We start from the raw sequence: 20,876 nt of genomic DNA, 5'->3' as shown, positions 1-20,876 counted from the left end.
TAAACGGCTCTGATCCAGTGCTCCTCCGTTTCTTTCAGTGCCTTTATCTTTCAGCAGTTACCTCTATTACCCCATGCCTATACAGCACGAGTTTGGCTCTTTTCACACATTAACACAGTGAAGCATTAGGTATGAGCTAATTTATGTTATGTTACTTATGTGTGTTCCCCATCTTCTCCATGTCTGCAGGCCATCATTGGACTACATCTGCAGTAGTGTGCAAAACTTTGGGCACCCCTGGTCAAAAAGCCTTTTACAATCAATATCTTGGTGAACAGAAATTAACCTGACCTCTGAATGGTACAATGTTAAACGTGACACATTTATTCAAATTTTAAAGCAAGATTATTACAGTTTTTACAGTCAGTAAGTACTTTGTAACTCCTCGGGCAACTATAACAGCTTCCTGTAGTCAGCTAAGAGTCTTTCAATTCTCGCTTTTGGATTTTTTTCCCCATTCCTAGCAGAACACCTCTAACTCAGAAATATTCTTTGGTCTCCTTGCATGTACAGCATGTTTGAGATCTCTCCACAGATTTTCAGTATTATTGAAGTCTGGGGACTGTGGTGGCCTTCGTTCCTGGAGGTACTTCATGGTTGATTTCGAGGTATGCTTTGGATCATTGTCTTGCTGGCATATCTGGACTGACCTTTGTACTTTAGCCTTCCTTCCACTTGCACAGTATTTCCTGTGCCCCCAGCTGCCACACAACCCCAAAGCATAATGGATCCACTGACATTCTCCACAGTTGGCAAGGTGTTCTTCTCTGCAAAGGCTTCATCCTTTTTTCTATAAATGTACCTTCGCTCGTGGTTGCCAAAAAGATTCATTTTTGTTTTGTCATTCTTCCAAAAGGCTTCAGGCTTCTCAATGTTTTCTTATGCATACTTCAGACGCTTAATTTTATGTTGAGGTTGTTCTTTCTGGCAACTCTCCCATGTAGGTCTTTGTTGTTTTGTTCTGTTCTGTTCTGTTGCCCTGTGAATGGCTATACCTGTGTTGGCTACTTTTGCAGTGATGTGTGGGTTCTTCTGGGCATTTCTCACCAGGTCTCCAGCCATTCTATCTGAAATCTTTCTTGGTCTTCCAGACCTTGCCTTGACTTGACTTCAACTGTTCCATTTATCTTACATTTTCTAATAAAGTTTGGAACTGTGGAAATAGGTTGTTTGAAACATTGAGAGAGTTTTTGTAGCCTTCTCCTTCTTGGTGGAAATGAGCCATCTTCATTCTGAAATCCTTGGACAACCGTTTAGAAGAAGCCATGGTTGTTAACACCAGACAGAACAGCCACAGTTGGCTAGTTTAGAAGGCATGGAGTTACTTCAGAATAAAAAATTCAGTCCTGGAATTATACTCATCTGACTCATTGAAGCCCTAATGTGTAAATCACCTGGGTCTGGGCCTTAGTAATCTTTTTTTCTTTTTTTTCCTTTTTTTAACAGAATAATACAAAAGGGTTTGCAAACTTTTCCAATCATCAAGAATGGTGGTGGAGGGGTGATGATTTGGGGCTGATTTCACACCACATCTTTGAGTCCTCCATGAATTCCTGAATTTAGAACAGTTATCCTAGGGGTGTCTCAGTGGCGCAGCCTGCAGAGCACTGACCGCATGCTCATTGTGAGCCGCGACGTCAACGGTTCGAATCCGACCATCTGACAATGTCTTTCCCTCTCTCTCGCCCCCATTCTTCCTGTCTCTATATACTGTCCAATAAAGCTGAAAAAGGCCTAAAAAAATATCTTTAAAAAAAAAAAGAGCAGTTATCCTAAGTACACCTGTAAATCAGCTGAATGACTGAAAAAGAATCAAGTCAGTGTTTTGTCAAGTCAGTTGTAAGTTGAGGCACAAACCTCAACCTACGCAATGTGAAGAGTGCTTTGAGAAGGTGGTTTACTGACTCAAAGTGCTCTACTGATGATGCTTTTGTTTGCTCCTCTAATTATAAAAATTTAATATATTCTTGGAAAGCGTAAAAGTAATGTCTTCTGGAAGGTACAGCATATAGGTTAGGGCCTGGTGGGTCTATTAATGATGATATTAGCCTATTTATTTTTCTCTGGTCTCTTGTGTATATTTATTGTAGCTTCATCTATAGATGTCTTATAAGGACAACAAAATGTTCCTTTCGCTATTAATAAATTATGTATATATTTATCTGCAAATAAAATGTCTCAAATTGACTGCCGCCTTCGCTAAACACTTGCACCAGAGCCAGGGTTTAGGGTTTTACCCAATGGAACAACTTTCAGTAAACTGGTATTTTGAAAGTTCCGGTCGACAAGGGGCGTTGTGCATGTACGGTAGTAGCACCGCCTCCATGTGAAAAAGTCAGGCGCCTCAAAGTCCGAAAGGTGGCAAGAGCTGGAAAGACTTTATACGCTCCAAACAAGCCGCCTTTACCCTTATGCGTGCGACATTTGGATTTTTCTCCATGTTGACTCCTATACGATGAAGTAAGTTTAATTATTCATATTTCATTCGTGTTCAATATTGTTTTTTGTACATACTATCCACAAAACGTAAAACGGAAGCTACTGTAAAGGTGTTTTTAGGCTACCTGTGCGCTTGATGGCAACAGCATATTGCAACGTCGTGAAAATCGCAAACACGCAGTAAAAATAACTCCGTTAAAATGACCGTCTTTAAAAATTTTCTTTTACTAGCTTTGATTGGATCTCCTCTTACGCGAATCTGTTGTCGATAGTTATTGAAAAAATATATTTAGGTTGTCGGTCTAGGTTCCTGCATTTCTGTTCTGACAGATGATTGACATTCCACATTTATGAGACGGGCCACTGTGGTAAAGAACGAAAACCATTTTCTAGAAGACATACTGGTAAATGATTGTGTGTGTGTGTGTGTGTGTGTTAGGGGGTTGTGATGGGAAAGACGCTAGCCCACCTCCCTACATTTCAGGGAAAACAATTGTAACAGTAAAGGGTCATCTTCACCGATGAAAGTATTTGACACAGTAAAATGTACATTTAAAATATTTTTATCAACTGCATGTTAAAATGGGTGTTGTTGACACTTATCACTAAGTATCTTGTTTTACATAAAAATTTTGTGGCTACGTCAATGCACTTATATTAAGCTATGCCAAATGAGAAAGTTAAAATTACAGTTAAGGAACATTTGAAATATAAATTGTATTTGTTCATGGGCTTCTGTAACTGAATTTTAACTGTTCATTTCATAATGTTCACATATTAAAATAAATCTAAAAGCAGTATTCTGGGTCAAAATATAAATTCATCCTAACATTTAAAATATCTGCCACCTGTTGTCTTTCAGTTATGATGTTTTTGTATTTTTACTTGACTCATGGCTGTATCAAAATGTACCAAAATGCAAAGTAAAATGTACAGTGTTAATTCAGCTCTTATTGAGCACATACAAGTCCAATACAGACAGATGACATGAAAGTAAGACCCTGAATAACAAATGTAGATGCTTCTATACTGGTGTACTGCATGATACAATTAAGCAGATCCTATCATGATCTGTGGCATGTATAAAAATGCTAAGTGGGTCCAGTTGACCTCGATTTTGGATCAAGATGGTAAAAGGAAAAGATCTATTTGTGACTTTGGAAGAGGGTTCACTATTGTAGCACAAACAGCAGGAGCTTCAGATACAAAGACTGCTGAGCTGGCCAGTGTTTGAATAGGAACAGTGACTAAACTGACACCTGCATTTTGATCTATGGGAAATGCACCAGTAAATGGGGTCGGAAATTGTGGTGGAAAGCGCACATTCGATGGCCGTGATGCTCGTGCATTAGTACTCTCCCTTGGGTGACTGAGAATGTTCAGAAAAAACAGTGCGTCGACAACTACACAGTTGTACTTGTCTAGAAATTGAGGGGTCTTATAGTAGGGTTGTTGTGCATAAAGCCCTCATTTCAAAGCAATACACATTTGAGAGTTCAGTGGTGCAAAACCCATCGGCACTGGTGATGGTCTACAGAGAGGTGGAAAAAAAAATGATATGGTCAGATCAGTCATCCTTCACCATTCTCCACAAAGGGGCAAAAGGTGCAGGCCTTAAGGTTGGACCCCTACAGTGAGGGGTCTGGTGGCTCTGTTATGCTGTGGAGGGCATTGTTCTGACATGGTTTGGGTCCACTTGGCCCCAGAGAGGGAAGGGTCACCTTTATTCCATGAGGGGTCACTGAATGGTTAGATACTAACCATTGAAATTATATGAATCATATGCTATGGCCTTTGCAGTCACCAGATCTCGATCTGATTGGATACTTGTAATGTATTATTTTTTTCATGGAATATTATTATTTTAATTATGAGCACTTAATCGCTGTATGTGTGTATCTATGACTAAATGAAAATGCATGATTAAGCCTATGTATGTACGTACTGTATAACCAAAGTAAATAGAAGGATAGGCCTACAGATATCTGCCATTTTCCCCAGTTAGGCATGTTCGGTTGTTCCAGCTCATTTACATGACAGCCTGTTCCTCCAGATTCCCCCAATCTCCTGGGGCATTAATTAAGTCAATTGTAATAGCTAAATAATACAATAATACAACGATAATAAAGTGTAAATGTAAACTAGTAAGCAGGCTTTTCATAAGTGTAGTAGTATACAGTTTGGTTTGACAAAGTATGGCCCTCAGATTTTCCCTGCCCTGCGGGACAAATCCGTACAGCCGATTAAGTCGTAATCCTCGGGCTAGTTATCATTCAGTATTTTAACATTTGAGCCTGAAATCCGACAGGCTTTGGGAGGTGTCTCGTCTCTCACAATTAAGAACAGATAAAGTACATAAACCTGTGGATGATGCTGTAAACCTTCCAGCACTCAGGCCAACAATGTACAATTACAAGCAGAGCTGAAATGATGTACAGTACTGTGCAGAAGTCTTAGGCACCCTAGATATTATTATATGTATGTTTATTTTTTTGTGTGTGTGTTAGTATTACACATTTGAGATTTCCAAATATTCATTTTCCAAAAGATTTAATTTTACAGAGACATTTTTGTATTTAATAATTGATCAAGGCTGTCTGAGATTAGAAGAAAGGAGCCAGCCAAAGTCTGCAGAAGAACTGTGGCAGGTTCTTCAACATGCTTGGAATAACCTCCCTGCTGATTGTCTTATAGAACTGCAGAACAGCACTGGCTATCTCAGAGAAGTGATGCAGTTTTAACACCGAAGGGTGGTCACAAAAAATATTGATTTGATTCAACTATTCTATCAAATTGCTAAAATGTAATGTGAAATGTATAGTACGTTTATTTGGGACCTCTCATTGAATTATTTTGGAAAGAATCTGTACAGAATGTTATACAGATGCCTAAGACTTTTGCACAGTACTGTATTTCTTTGAAATGCAGAAACATTCAGCTGCTTTTTTTATTTTTTAAACTAGACTTTTTGCAGTGCAGAGTTGACAGTTGACAGCCTCCAGGAGTTTGTGTGTTTGTGTGCGGCTCATTCGCCCTGTGCTGTGCGCTTGATAACATCTCACAGGCACTTTACCGATGCAGCTGATTTCAGAGGCAGATAAGGTCACAGGGGAGTAAACATATTAATTAAGTGTGTTCATCATGCAGAAACAGGCCATTGCGGAGCTAAAAAGCATATTGTCTCCCTGTCTTTTGAGATGAGCCATCTAGTAAGCAATTAGATTGGTTGCCAGTGACATCGCAGGCAATGAACTATGAAGTTTTACATCAATAGTGGTGGTTTTTTTCACGAAGACGAGTGAACTTTCATACAGACAAGATGCAGCCAGTGCTTTGATAAGAGAATATGCAGCCAGCCTGCATATCCTTGAAAATACCCTCTGAGACATCTGGGCAGCTATATAATTCTTTAATTTAATAAATAAAACTCCATCCCCAATGGTTTATAGATCATATCCCATATTTTAGTGCATATTGCCACCCCTACCTATTAGAGTCCCCCGAGACTAAAATTGGCTTATGCTTCTGTTCAAAGACTAAAGACAAAAATATCCTGTTTATGATTTGCAGGAAGACTAGTGTGTTTTAAGTGAAAGTGACCATTTTTTTAAAGAGCTTAGTGAAAGTGAAATTGTTCTGAATGCGCAAACTGGGGAAAATATGTGCCATGATTTGTAGCTTTAGGCGGAAGGAATGAATCTCAGGAAAAGACTGAAAGTCTTGAGTTTTTACATTTGTGACAAGCTTTTTGTACTTTTTTGTAAAAAAAAGGGGGTGATTTGCATATTTGTATGGATGTCTCTTAGAATCAGCAACTCCGCACTTTACTTACTCCCCCACCTCAACCTCGTTCACCTCAAGCCTGCCAATGTAGGTCACACATGTTGAAGATGAGTGGATAGATGCATGCATTCAGTTATGACTCCTTCACCTGCACAAGCCAACCGTTCATTGTGTTCTTTTCCAGTTCCAGTCTTGCTTGGTAGATAAACAAGAAAAATCCCCCCAAAAAAATGTGTGGGGTGACCGGGCATTTGACACGTGAGGATGTGCTTTCCCCTTTTGGCAGCAGTTTGCATTGAGTGTTAACATATTGTAGGTCAGTAACTTTGTGACCTAAGCACATATAAAATATTTTTGTTTGATTACCAGTGTGGATATTTCTGTACAATACGCTGATGGCTGACAAGACTGCAAGAGCCACATTGGAGGTATCTACTATAGATTGCAGTCTCTGAATTTCAGTCATTAAAAAATATCCTTAGAACAATTCAGTTAGTGTGATGCATCACACTCCCTATAATTTTCATAAACAGTTGGCTCCAGAATTACTGACATACTATAATTTTGGTTGGTTCCATTAAAATATTGATAGATTTATAGACTACAATATTTTTCTTATGTTGGCATTGTGTTCAGAGATGCTTCTGCATACCACTGTTGTAACATATGGTTACTGTCATATTCCTATCAGCTTGAATCAATCTGGTCCTTCTCCTCTGACCTCTCTCATTAGCAAGGAGTTTTCACCCACAGAACTGCTGCTCGCTGGATGTTGTTCGTTTTTTGTACCATTCTCTGTAAACCCTAGAAACTGTTGTGCTTGAAAATACCTGGAGATCAGCAGTTTCTGAGATACTCAAACCATCCCGTCTGGCACCAACAATCAATCCGCGGTTAAAGTCACCATGTTTCTTCCCAATTCTGATGAACCACAAATCCTGATCATGTCTGCATGTTTTTATGCATTGATTTTTTGATGTATATTTTGACGAGGGAATTCAATAATCGTCTGATATATTTGAAAAAAGCACTTACTGTACTTGACATGTAGTGAGATGTTTTCCCCGTTAACCTGTGGCAGTAATTGCTTTTGATGGCATCTCTCACAGGTTCTTGCATGTTCCCTTGACTTGACTGATCCGGAGCTTCTACTGTATCTATGAGACACAGTGATGTTTCCGTCTTTGAGCGGTTCAACAATGACACAAAGGTAACTGTCAGATGGCTGTTGGCACACATTTACAGTATAAAACCTTAACTGACATAAATGTACAGCTGTTATGAAAATTGATTACAAATAACATGTCAGGGGGACATGTTATTGTTTAACAGAATGCATTCACTTAAATATCTGTTGATCTCTATCTAATAAATGATAAGCACAGAGTTTGCATTACATCCGCAATGCACTGGCTAAACAGGATATAAACTATTGTCCAATCTTACATGATATACAGTCAGGTCCATAAATATTGGGACATCGACACAATTCTCAACTTTTTGGCTCTGTACACCACCACACGTTGAAATGAAACGAACAAGATGTGCTTTAACTGCAGACTTTCAGCTTTAATTTGAGCGTATTTACATCCAAATCAGGTGAACGGTGTACGAATTACAACAGTTTGTATATGTGCCTCCCACTTTTTAAGGGACCAAAAGTAATGGGACAAACTAACAATCATAGATCAAACTTTCACTTTTTAATACTTGGTTTGCAAAGCTGGGTTTCATCCCTGGTGATGCTCTGCCAGGCCTCTACTGCAACTGTCTTCAGTTCCTGCTTGTTCTTGGGGCATTTTCCCTTCAGTTTTATCTTCAGCAAGTGAAATGCATGTTCAATCGGATTCAGGTCAGGTGATTGACTTGGCCATTGCATAACATTCCACTTCTTTGCCTTAAAAAACTCGTTGGTTGCTTTCGCAGTATGCTTCATTGTCCATCTGCACTGTGAAGCACCGTCCAATGAGTTCTGAAGCATTTGGCGGAATATGAGCAGATAATATTGCCCGAAACACTTCAGAATTCATCCTGCTGCTTTTGTCAGCAGTCACATCATCAATAAATACAAGGGAACCAGTTCCATTGGCAGCCATACATGCCCACGCCATGACACTACCACCACCATGCTTCACTGATGAGGTGGTATGTTTTGGATCATGAGCAGTTCCTTTCCTTCTCCATACACTTCTCTTCCCATCATTCTGGTACAAGTTGATCTTTGTCTCATCTGTCCACAGGATGTTGTTCCAGAACTGTAAAGGCTTTTTTTAGATGTTGTTTGGCAAACTAATCTGGTCTTCCTGTTTTTGAGGCTCACCAATGGTTTACATCTTGTGGTGAACCCTCTGTATTCAATCTGGTGGTCTTCTCTTGATTGTTGACTTTGACACACATACACCTACCTCCTAGAGAGTGTTCTTGATCTGTTGTGAAGGGGTTTTTCTTCACCAGGGAAAGAATTCTTCTGTCATCCACCACAGTTGTTTTCTGTGGTCTTCCAGGTCTTTTGGTGTTGCTGAGCTCACCGGTGCGTTCTTTCTTTTTAAGAATGTTCCAAACAGTTGATTTGGCCACACCTAATGTTTTTGCTATCTCTCTGATGGGTTTGTTTTGATTTTTCAGCCTAATGATGGCTTGGTTCACTGATAGTGACAGCTCTTTGGATCTCATATTGAGAGTTGACAGCAACAGATTCCAAATGCAAATAGCACACTTGAAATGAACTCTAGACCTTTTATCTGCTCCTTGTAAATGAGATAATGAGGGAATAACACACACCTGGCCATGGAACAGCTGAGAAACCAATTGTCCCATTACTTTTGGTCCCTTAAAAAGTGGGGGGCACATATATAAACTGTTGTAATTCCTACACCGTTCACCTGATTGGGATGTAAATACCCTCAAATTAAAGCTGAAAGTCTGCAGTTAAAGCACATCTTGTTCATTTCATTTCAAATCCAGTGTGGTGGTGTATAGAGCCAAAAAGAGAATTGTGTCGATGTCCCAATATTTATGGACCTGACTGTAACTTGGGGTGGTGGGGGTCATTTCACTGTCAAATTAAAGAAATTGAAGGCTGGGGACATGGGCACTCTAAAGTCTCTGCCATGGTACTATGGAGAACAGTGACACTTTGATAGAAAATAGCTTCTTTTGTTGCACAATTGAATTCAATGCTGAATGTTGTGACAATTGAATTGTTATTTTTTCCATTTCATTTTGACAGTGCCTAATCCTGACACAATACACTGAACTTGCAAAATCTTGTTGTATGTAAATGGTTGGCATTTATATAGCGCCTTTATCCAAAGCGCTGTACAATTGATGCTTCTCATTCACCCATTCATACACCAACGGTGGTCGGCTGCCATTCAAGGCACTGACCAGCTCGTCAGGAGCAAATGGGGGTTAGGTGTCTTGCTCAGGGACACTTCGACACAGCCCGGGCTCGAACCGGCAACCCTCCGACTGCCAGACGACTGCTCTTACTGCCTGAGCCATGTCGCCCCCATATTCCCCGTGTTCCCCGTATTCCCTCCATAGTTTAAGCCTAAAACACTGCCCAATGCTGAGCGCTGGATAATATTGGGATATGTCACTTAAACTTGACAGATGCAGTGTGGCTCAGCACGGTAATCCCACCTACTTTCAGAGCTATAACACATATTTTCTAATGTATCACATCAGTTCAGAAAAGGCAGGTCCACTGTGAAAGCAGGAATTCAAACGTAAACTATACAACGGGAAGTGGCAGAATAGCAAAGTGAATCTTGTGCCAAATGCAGGGCATTTCCACCAAACGCCTTCTGAGAGTCTGACCAGGTGTCTAAACTGCCTTTTCCCCGACGTGCCTGTCACTGCAGCAGTAAACGCGGTTCTTAGAAGATAAGATTAGTGATTTTGTTTCTCAAGATCTGGGTTCCTTTGTGGTCGGAAGCCTCTTAGTGACCTGATAATGTTTCCTTGCATCTCCCTGGTGATGAGCGAAAAGGCTTTGTCATACCTTGTGCCTGTCACAAGCTGAAAAGCAATGAACAATTCCAACGAATGACATGCCAATGACATAATTCCCTGTCCTTGCATTACAACATAGCATGTGGCCTTGAATGCAAATTGTCTGTGATTAAATGTAACAGACAGTGATTGCTTCTTGTGCCACAGTGCCACAGTTACAATACGGAAAAGAAAGGTGCATGGATATTTGTCTCTTCTGTCATTTGAAGTTCCTGGATAACTAATTTAACATTTGATGTTCTTGGACACATTCGTCCTTAAGGAAAGATTCATCCAATTTAGTTGTGATATATATATGCTGTTACTTATGGAGTAATGTAACCAAATAGCTTGATTCGCTTTTGTGAGATCAAACATAAAAACAAAATTGAAAATATAAAACTGTTCTTCCATATCTCATAATCCTCATAGCAGGTGATGACATTGAAATTAATTATGTGAAGTGAACAAATTATTATTATTATTATTACTAATTATTAAGTGAATCATTACTGTGAAGAACTGACAGAGGACATGATGTGCATACTACATATACGTTGCAGTCCGTAAGTATTTGGACATTGGTACATTTTCTGTTATTCTGGCTCTGTACACAAGCACAATGGATTTGAAACAAACCAATGACTATGACATTAAAGTGCAGGATGTCAGCTTTAAGTTGAGGATATTCACTATATCCATATTAGACATAGTTTTAGACGTAGTCCCCCCCCAGAGGGACCAAATTACTTTTGGTTTTAGGGGACCAAAAGTATTTTGACAGTTGGTTTCTTGGCTGTTTCTGATTAGGCAGGTGTATTCAGTTGCTTCCTTAGTCCAGGTATAAGAAAGCTTTTAAGTATCTAGTCTTGATTCTAGGCTTTTGATTGCCTTTGTAGTAATTATTGGTAATTGTTAAGGCCCACAATTGTGCCAATGACTGTCAAGGAAGACATTATGAGACTGTGCAATGAGAAACAAACTCAGAGATATAGGTCAAACAATAAGCCATATATACCAAGATAAATGTTTGGATCTTCATCATAGTTTGGAAGAGCTTTACTCTTCTCTTTTCCCTCCAGATCGGGCTTGCGGCTGGACAGCTTGGAACCCAAGTCCTTCAACTGTCCTGAGGAGAATGATGAGACGGTGAGCGAGGACAGTCTTCTCAGCATGCCCTCGTCGAGGCCGCAGTCCAGCAGCCCTTCGGACCTGCACTCCTCCTTCGGTGCTTTGAGCAGAATGGTGGCTGGGCTCCCGCATGCAGGAGACCTGGGCCAATCCCTGCCTAGCAGCGGCGTTTACCAGCTGCCCCGCATGCCACACGCCGGCTACGAACCCACCACACCCTTCCCCAGCTGGGGGGGCTGCACCAGCACCCTGGATCCACACAAGGGCGCCTGGCTGCACCCCAGCTTGGCCAGCAGCTTCTCCGGGTACCCCAGCAGCCTGCCAGCTGGCCTTCCTTCTGAGGAGTATCCCAGCTTCCCTGCGGCAGACCCGTACTACTTGAGGGGGTCGCGCTCCTTGCCGGGCCGGTGCAGTCCTAGCCTGGATCAGCCCGGCTCTCTGCACTCCGACCCCTTGAACACTGCGCTCCCACGTGGCTACTACCTGCCCCCCTTCATCTGTCCACCTCCCGGGCCCACCTGCTGCTCCAGGTATCCTGCGCAGGGTTGCAGGGTGGGTCCTCCACCCCATCACAGTCCCTGGCTGGGCTACAACCAGCCACACCGACCCTCGGGTGAGTTTTCATGGCAGCATAACATATGGCCATCTGGGTCAGTGGTCCAGGCAGGTTTTAGTGGTCCAACGTGTCATTTGTCCTCCTTGGGTTGGGTTGGGATGGGATAATAATCTTCCAAACAGTGAGAAGATTAATGTAATGTTAGGTCCCCAAGGTTATGTGTCAATGCTAAAGCACACTTGACCTGACCTGGGGAGTGACTGTCACTGCTGTCACTTAGCAATGTGCTCCATCTCTTTGTGATCTGAAGACTGTCCTGTCGCACTCCTTCCAGGTCCATATCATTGTGGAAGTCCAGAAGCCGGGTCCTACCAGAGGTGAGTGCACCAGCACCCATGCCATGATGATCATTCTCATGGGGAAATATTCCCCATGCTAGCCGCTGAATTCTCCACTAAATACAATACAAAGAAGGATATCCATCAGCAGTCCAAGTACAGTGGACAGATGGACCTCTTCCCTTATAAGAGCAGGATGTAGATACAGTGCCAAAGTATGAGGGAAACAAGAAAGTACGGAACCACAAGAGCTGAATGTATGCCATAAGTTATCAGACCACCTTGCCTCTTCAGACTTAGTGTAAGCTTTACAACTTCTTATGATCTCCGTCTTACCTGCCTCAGTGGCTCTGTCCATGGCGAGGTAATCATACCCTGGCCCTTGTGTGCCTGGGTACAGGACAGCCTGCCAAATGGATTTGAGAGAAAAGAGGAAGGGCACTAGAGAGGGAGTTATGGGCCCTATAGGGAGATTGAAGCGGTGGGGGAGAGGGGTAAGGACACTGGAGGGGAAACAAGGGTACGGAGGGGAATTTTAATTGGGGTGTCTTGTGTATCCTACAGTGGGCATCCCCATCCACACCTGAAAAAGAAGACCCCCCCATGCAGTGCATCCCTATCTTTGGAACACCGTGAGTAGCATCCATTCCAGTTTGAGTCTAGCTCAGAAGATTAGGTACTGTACTTTAGATGTAGACGAGGTGGAGGTGCTGTGGTGTATGTATAGATTAGGTGCTGTAGTTTATGTGTAGGTTACTTGCTGCAGTTTAGATTATGTAGAATAGGTTCTGTAGTATATAGGTCAATGAGGGTCTTTAATTTATATTTAGATTACAGTAGATGCTTATTTATGGTTAGGTGCTGTTATTTAATTATTCCAGCTGGTTCAGATCATACAGTACAGTCATCAGCTGAACAAGTGCTTTTAGAAATGTTTTCCATACATATTTGTGCAGTACTGAGATTTAGAATGCCTACTGCCATCTCATAGGACATTTCACGTCTTGGTCCCAGAGGTAAAAGGCATGGCAGATCTGCTCAACCAAGGCATACTCATTGCTATTGAAACAGTGGCTTAGCTTATCACCTGCCCGTTTTATATGGACTTTGTTGTGTTTACTCTCTAAACATTAAACTCATCGGTCTCATGTCGTCTCTGCTCGAATTTCAATCTGATCGCACGTCAGAACTTTCTTTGTGTACTGTCTCATCCTTGCTTTATAGAGGAACTCTATGCAATTGTGTCCTATGTGTAATTGGAACAGTAGCATCTTTTTTGCAGCAAGCATTGGTCTGTGCTGGATCAGCATTAGTCGATACCTAGAGGTATTAGTAACAATAACTCCTTGTTCCATAAAAGTTATTACTCTTCGCTACAAGGTCTGTGTGTGCCATGCTAAAGTAGATTGCCGTACTTGAAGAAGGAGCGTTCTGTACACACTCTCTCTCCCTCTCCCCCTCTCTCTCTACGTGGCCTTCATTTTCTCAGGGAAGGTATTTGTCACCTACGAGGCCGACAGCGATGGGCATGTCAATGAGATCATCAAGTTTGTGGCCTTGCTACGTCACAATGGCTTTAACACCCGAGTAAGTTACCTGCCGGGGTGGTTTCTCTGAGATCTGCAGTTCTGTCCCTGACACTGACTTTTGCTAAGTTCGGTTCCTGTACCAGGGTGGGTTTGGTGAGTTAGGCAGACTGCAGGGCTTGCTGGCACACCATAACACCGGGACAATCGAGCACGCTCACACCCTCCCTCCCAGGGTGACAGCCAATCATAGCACCCCGCTTTGCTGAGATATTGTGCCAGAAGACTGAGGAGTTTGTGACCAAACATCAATATCGCTGATGGGGTGGGGAATTCCCTGTCTACTGAAGTCCTCCCACCTGCTTCTGGCAGTTATGTATCACAACACAGACCCCTGACGTCAGTTATCAATGCTGGGGCCAAGATTAGATTCCAGATCAAAGTTACAGCGCTTCAACAGAATGTACCACCTGGTGCATTAGTTACACTGACTAAATAATGGACACATTATAACATGCTTCAGATATACATTATTAGTCTTTGCCTTGCCAAAATGATAAAATAAAACTGAATTCTGAAGAGAACAGCTTCCACAGCCAACAGCTTTTGACACCTTAATGGTTTGGTTACATTGTTGGCTATTTCCTGTACATTCAGCTGGATGAGGAGACAGCCTTGTGTTAAAAAGTATATTTGTAAAATATTTGAATGCTTGTATTGGTTTCCAGTGTACAGTTTGAAATATATTTTATGTATTACCATATATTGGCATCAGGGTTCTCCCCAGAAGTATTCAGCAGAGTGGTGCTCAGGCCCTCGTGTGTTCAAAACGGACACGTAGGCAAGGGGGATTTGGGAGGCCGGGTGGGGGGGTTGTATGTATGTAGCTGATTAAGCTCTTTCACTTATGTCATTTCCTGCTTTCTGGGTCATTAAAACCACCCAAAAAAACCTTCAAACAATAAGGGTTAAGAAGCAGAAATCATTTAGGCTCTATCTTTAATAGAATTTTCTCTGAAGAGGAAATAAAAAGGACTACAAATAATATATTGACCTAGATTTATGAAAATGAACTCCAAAAGAAAATAAATATTACTGAAAGTGAAAGTTTAATCTATCTTCAAGATGTATGAATTTATTTATAAACTTGAAGAAATATTATGAAATAATATTTTTCCTTCATCTCCAGACTGGGTTTAATGAGTGACCAGTAGGGGTGTAATGGTACACAAAACTCTTTGTTTGGTACGTGCCTCCATTTTGACTTCTTGGTTCAGTGCATTATCAGTAGAGCAGAGAAAATGTAAAGAGTGGCGTAGTGAGTAAGGACACAGAGTGGCCTTCACCACATGTTCACTTCTCCATAAGGATTCTAGAAGACTTTTTAACATTAAATACAGTGGGACCCCCTCACTGTCTTTGTCAAACTTTGTGTTTTGCAGATCGATGTGTTTGAACAGCAGTTCCGAAGCATTAGCAAAATTGACTTCATGGAGGAGTTCATCAGCGAGGTGAGATTGAACCCAGCCTGTCTGCAAGGCATGGATTCTTCACCTCCGCTACAGGACGCTTTGGGGCGACATGGCTCAGGCAGTAAGAGCAGTCGTCTGGTAGTCGGAGGGTTGCCAGTTCGATCCCCCGCCCAGGCTGTGCCGAAGTGTCCTTGAGCAAGACACCTAACCCCCGAATGCTCCTGACGGGCTGGTCGGCGCCTTGCATGGCAGCCAATTGCCGTTGGTGTGTGAGTGTGTGTATGAATGGGTGAATGAGAAGCATATATTCTACTGCGCTTTGGATAAAGGCGCTATATAAATTTATATATTTGGGCTATTAAAATTTTACATTTACCCTGTGACCCCTCACTCTAACAGAAAGACTATCTGATCATCATCGTCATCAGCCCCAAGTACTACGAGACGGTGACAGGTGCACACGTCAGCATGGAGAACGATGAGAGGACCCTGAACACCGTCTACATCCACAAGCAGGTGGGTTCTGTTCTATTCTGCCATGGGCATCATGAAATCTCATGCTGTATGATTCATGGAATTATGAAAACAATTACCCCTTTAGCTATCAGTGAAATTCCTGCAGATTAGTGACAATTTAAAACAGATTTGTACATTTAGCAGACACTCTTATCCTGAACTACTTGATTTTATTATAATAAACGTATAATAGTTGATTAACAGATGGGTACAATACAGATTTACCTAGTTCTAATTTCATGTCAGAAAAAAGTATGCTTTTGCAGCTGTAGGCTATTTGCACTTAAACTGATGGAATGCAATAAACAAGGCGGTCTTGACATTCAAAACTAAGACCAGCATTATTGCATATTCCTGCCAGTACTTGATGAAATGCCTCAAGTTTTTATTCTTAAAATGACTTTCTTGGAACTATTTGAAGTGTTCATGTAATGTACAGCACCTATATGGTAAAGGGTGTTTCATATTTGAAGCATTTACATACTTATGGAACAGTGCTTTTTAAATGCTGTTTTGTTCAAATGATTGAAGTATGATTTTGTCAGAAGGGCATAGTTTCATTTTTAGTGAAACGAATCTAACCCTGACGATCTGGTGATTGTATCAATGCTTTAACTCATGTCATGTTAGCTCAGGGAGGATGAGGGACACTACCCTTAATGCCATCGTTCCTTTGTGCAGATCATTTTCTGTCAGTGTTTTGTATTGCTACTTCCCTGCTGCTTGGGTAACCTTTCCTTCAGCAGGCTCTTGTCTTTGAAGGTAAAAATTTTGGTTGCATCCACAACAAACACCACACATCCCATTTACTGCAAACTTCATCAGAGAAAGAAAACTACTTTGTTTTTCATTGGGTAAATTTGTACAACAGCAATAATTGTTTTTAATCAAAGCCTGGGAAAACAAAGCAACAGTTAATCACTTTCATTGCCACAATGTGTGTTCACATTCAAGCATATGTTACCTTATGTTACCTTTTGCTTCTGTTTTCCTTTAAGTTTCAGACTGCTTGGTTCATGTGGTTTGCATTCATTTCCTAGGAAGAGCACACCTGAGTATTTATTGGTAGAACCCCCAAGGCATGGAATGATGCCATTTTGTATCTATCACTCTCTCATTCCAGCTTCAGAATGAGTTCATTCAAAATGGCAGCCGAAACTTCAGGTTCATCCCTGTCCTCTTTCCTGGTGCCAAAAAGGTATGCTTTTAATAATATTGGCCATTCAGACCAGTTGTATCATTTACACCTAAGACGCACAATGGAATTAGACACAAGGGCAAGAATCTGGTAAACGTTTATATAATGTTGTGGTTTTCTGGGAAACAGTGGTTGTTTCCTGTTGTCAGCAGGGCCACATACTTTCTCAAGTGAAACTCTTCTTTTTCTTGCATATTCGCGCACTCACTGAGACTAATAAGGCTACTTGGGCTCTAGCAACCTGTTTCAACAGAGCTAGTCATTCTTGGGCACTTTTTATAATGTTCAGTGAGCTTACAGTAATTGCAATACCTGACCAATTTATTACAGCCCAAGGCAGACCCAGTAAAATGAATGTGATAAATGTATTTGTAATTTGCCTTGACAATTGCGGGGCCAGTGGGTACTGGAATTTGTCTTGTCTTGAGGACATATGATTGGAAGATGAGGTAGAGGGTGGGGAATGTGGTTGGTGGGGCGGGGTGGAGGGTAACCAGGGTGGAGAGAGGTTCACTCTTGGCTGTGCTCCTCAGTGCCATGTGCCAACCTGGCTCCAGAACACGCATGTCTACAGCTGGCCCAGAGACCGGGACGATGTCCTCCGCCGGCTGATGAGGGTGGAGAAGTACAACCCTCCTCCTATTGGGGAGCTGCCCACCATCGTCTCCATCCCTCTATAGCTGTAGCGCCCCCTGGCTGAACACCAGAACTGCAGGCAGCCTGACTTCTGACCAAGGAGGGTCAGATGAAGGAAAATACTGTTACTCCTGTGTGGGGGAGGATTTGTCTCAATTAACGGCAAGCAGAAATATAAGAATTGAGAGCTAATAATGAATATTGCAAATAAACAAAACTTACAGAAAGCGAAATATGAGTGCAAAAGTTTTGAAAAAATAAAACTGGGAAGCAAACATGTAACTTGGTTGTTTAAATTAGAGTTCCGCCTCTCATTAAACATCAGACCGACCCTGAATGTGTGGATTTCTTCAAAGCAATGGCAACTCTCAGATGATCCCTGGAGTAAAAAAGAAATATATATATATATATATCTTTTTTTTTACTCACTTTTAAAAATATATATCTGGATTTTATTTTTGTCATAAATAACTTTTTTAAATCTGGAGCTTTGTTTCTTCTTGTTTCAGGCCTTGTTTTCCAGTGCTCAAATAAGCAGATGTTCATTTGTATTTTAGTCCAGTTGGCTGTAAAACGCTTTGAAAATGAATAAAATGTACAGTGATGCTGTACAGCGTTTGTTGTGGAGACACATCTTTGTTCGGTGACATATTTTTCAAATGTCGGACTAACCACCTGTCACCCACACACTCATTGTAAGCGCAGTGTGCTATAGAGGTTAACGAGCGGACTTCTGACTCAAAGGTTAAGCGTTTGATTCCTAGTTTGAGGTGCTGCTGTTGTACCCTTGAGTAATGAAGTCTAACCTGAACAGTTTTTGCAAAATATCCAGCTGTTCGGGTAATATGTATAAATACAATATGTGTAAGTCACGCTAACACACATTGTGTTACACATGCTGGAAAAGTGTCTGCTAAATGCCAAAATGTATTTGTATGTGTGCATTTAAAAATTACTTAAACCAAAGCAGTCATGTCAGTCCAATTCCTGAAGCATGTCTGAGGGCACAGGCCCCCTCCTTTGCCCCTGGGCTTACCAGCTCCATCAGAACTGGGGAGGGAAGCAAACAAGGTTCAATCCGACAAGTGGTGAATTGGGTGGTTGGATAACTTTAATCTGAAATGAAATTGGGAAAACCTGCTGGCAGACACTTTGGCCCTTCAGGCACTACGGAAAACCTGCCGTGCAACTGTGCTGCAGGTCATACTGACAATGGAGTCAGCTGAGAGTTTTATATCAATAAATATATATATATTTCATGTAGATAGACACAAATCTGTGAACTGTACTCAGTAGGCCTATGTTACTTTGTGAATAGTTTAAAATAATGTAATTAAAGGGTGTACATTTTTTAATGAATACAAATTAGTCCTTTTATTCTTTATTCTTTCGAAAAGATTTTTTCCTCAAATGCTCATAACAATGGCTCAGCCAGGGGAACTGGACCTTTCACTCGATCTGAGTCGAGCAAAGGTAAGAAAAAGGAAAAAAAATCAGAAATTCTAGTGACACTTCCATTCGTGAATAACATAGGACTTATCTAAATTACTCAAAATCAGGAAAAACTCAAAAAGACTACACTGTAGGAAAATGTAAACATAAAAAATGAAGGCGTTTCTGTGCAGTTGTCATGCATAGCTCAATGTCCTGAGTAACTTCCATTGCTGATGCACTGGATTGACAAGCAGAGGCAATATGAGCAGGTCCCCTTTCCTCTGTCATGTATTAATGAGCAGGAATAGTTCAGACTGTCAGGAAGTGAAAACTGAACTGAAAGAGAAGTCTTTGTGCTATGACCGTTCTGTGAGGTCCTGCAGGCTTGTTGTGTTGTGTCAACACTGCCTGCTCCTCACGTTGTTCTGGTTGGACAGCATTCTTCTTGTGCTATCATCTCTTTTGAAGAAATGTGTCATTTGTGGTGTTGTGTTGGCAGCACTTTCAGGTTGTAAAACACCCAGACACATCAAAAATAAATCACAAATAGCCAATTTGGATAACTTAGAGAAATGTTGTATGTGAATAGCTTTCATCTGAGAAGGATTTTCGTAATAAGATCACTAACTTCTGTCAGGGATGGTCTGGTTTCAGAGTGATATTTAAAAATCAACAGCCAGCTAACTACAAAAAGAAGTTAATGGCAGCAACTGGCAACCACCTTAAATTGGCTGCTGTTTTACACTCAAGCAAATGATTGAACTTTTTAAAACTTCAAAAGAAAATATTTGATAATATTAACCAATATTCAGAACAAAATACTACTTCAATGAAATTACACTTCATGGCAAGTACCATTTTGTCGAAATGTATATAAACGCAATAAAATTGGGATCACACAGAAGTTTAGGTAGTCTATGCTGATTTTTTATTACACATTATTAACGATATAATGGCAGATCTCACAGCTCTACCTTATGATACAGCACAGGAATAGGGAACATAGCAAACACTGTGCAGCGTTACCTTTGAGACATCAAAAGCATGACCCTCTAAACGGCTAAAAATCAAGTTACACAAAGCAGCCTCAAACTGACTAAGAACCCCTCCATATGAAGTTGACAAACTGCAGCAGGGGCCAACCTTAAAATAATGAGACACTGAAGCTGAATTAGCCACAGCTTTCATCAAGTCATGGGGTGACTTTTTGCCTGATTCCATTTTGTAGAACAGTACGTTTTTGACATTGAAAATATTTGAGGGGTCGATAGAAAAAGGCGTATATGTAAAGATTAGGTACAATTATAATGAACTGCCTGCAATGAACAACTATATTGTACCAAGGTAATAAAGCAAAAAACTAAACTGTATAGCAACAAAACAAAAATATCTGAACCAAAATTACCACAATAAATATACCTTCCACTGCATTCAAAATGTATAAATGTGATGTACTTAGTTGTAAATGTAAATTGGCAGAAGTAATTTTCTTCTGCCATTGTCATAACAGTTGAGATTAACATAACCTTAGATTGTCCGTAGCTTAGCAATGCTACAGCAATTTATGCAGAAGCAACATCCTAGCGTTCCATAGCATTTACTTGGAAAACTGTACCAACATCTTGTAAAACTACAAGAAATAAACAGAATGATTCATTTATAGAATCGCAGAAATAAAAACAACTGACAAAATTTCCCTTTTTAATCTTTAAAGTTCTATTCAGTTCAGTAATTTTAGTGCAAACCATGTAAGTTACTGTACATTTACTGGATTTTGAGGTGTAACATGATGTAACAATGAACAATGTCAGGAAATTACACAAAACAAAAAAGCCAAAAAAACAAAACAAA

General features: G+C 40.9%; 1 protein-coding gene across 3 annotated transcripts; it reads left to right on the top strand.

The window, feature by feature from the left end:
• The first annotated feature begins 95 nt into the window (after positions 1-95).
• LOC133116389 (E3 ubiquitin ligase TRAF3IP2-like) lies at positions 96-18,222 on the top strand. 3 transcript variants are annotated; one of them, XM_061225872.1, is made up of 10 exons: positions 96-2,460; positions 7,332-7,432; positions 11,301-11,962; positions 12,240-12,282; positions 12,808-12,875; positions 13,733-13,830; positions 15,212-15,280; positions 15,641-15,757; positions 16,881-16,955; positions 17,489-18,222. In XM_061225872.1, the coding sequence occupies exons 2-10, from the start codon at positions 7,395-7,397 to the stop codon at positions 17,633-17,635; spliced, it is 1,317 nt and encodes a 438-aa protein (XP_061081856.1). In that variant the 5' UTR covers positions 96-2,460; positions 7,332-7,394; the 3' UTR covers positions 17,636-18,222. The 3 variants fall into 3 exon arrangements, with proteins under 3 accessions (XP_061081856.1, XP_061081857.1, XP_061081858.1); XM_061225873.1 differs by lacking the exon at positions 7,332-7,432; XM_061225874.1 differs by lacking the exons at positions 96-2,460; positions 7,332-7,432; positions 11,301-11,962; positions 12,240-12,282; positions 13,733-13,830 and having other exon boundaries at positions 12,833-12,875.
• Positions 18,223-20,876: the final 2,654 nt, after the last annotated feature.

The sequence above is a fragment of the Conger conger genome, chromosome 17 (assembly GCF_963514075.1).
Source record: "Conger conger chromosome 17, fConCon1.1, whole genome shotgun sequence".
Classification (NCBI taxonomy): domain Eukaryota; kingdom Metazoa; phylum Chordata; class Actinopteri; order Anguilliformes; family Congridae; genus Conger; species Conger conger.
Note: the sequence above shows the minus strand (reverse complement) of the source record. Positions and strands in the feature narration are given on the sequence as shown.

What these genes read in the sequence shown, in the direction of transcription:
- LOC133116389 (XM_061225872.1), top strand. Translation starts at nt 7,395, where the DNA reads ATGTTTCCGTCTTTGAGCGGTTCAACAATGACACAAAG. An exon ending in TGGAGGAGTTCATCAGCGAG is followed by an intron (nt 15,281 to 15,640) that starts GTGAGATTGAAC and finishes TCACTCTAACAG; the next exon opens with AAAGACTATCTGATCATCAT. An exon ending in CCGTCTACATCCACAAGCAG is followed by an intron (nt 15,758 to 16,880) that starts GTGGGTTCTGTT and finishes CTCTCATTCCAG; the next exon opens with CTTCAGAATGAGTTCATTCA.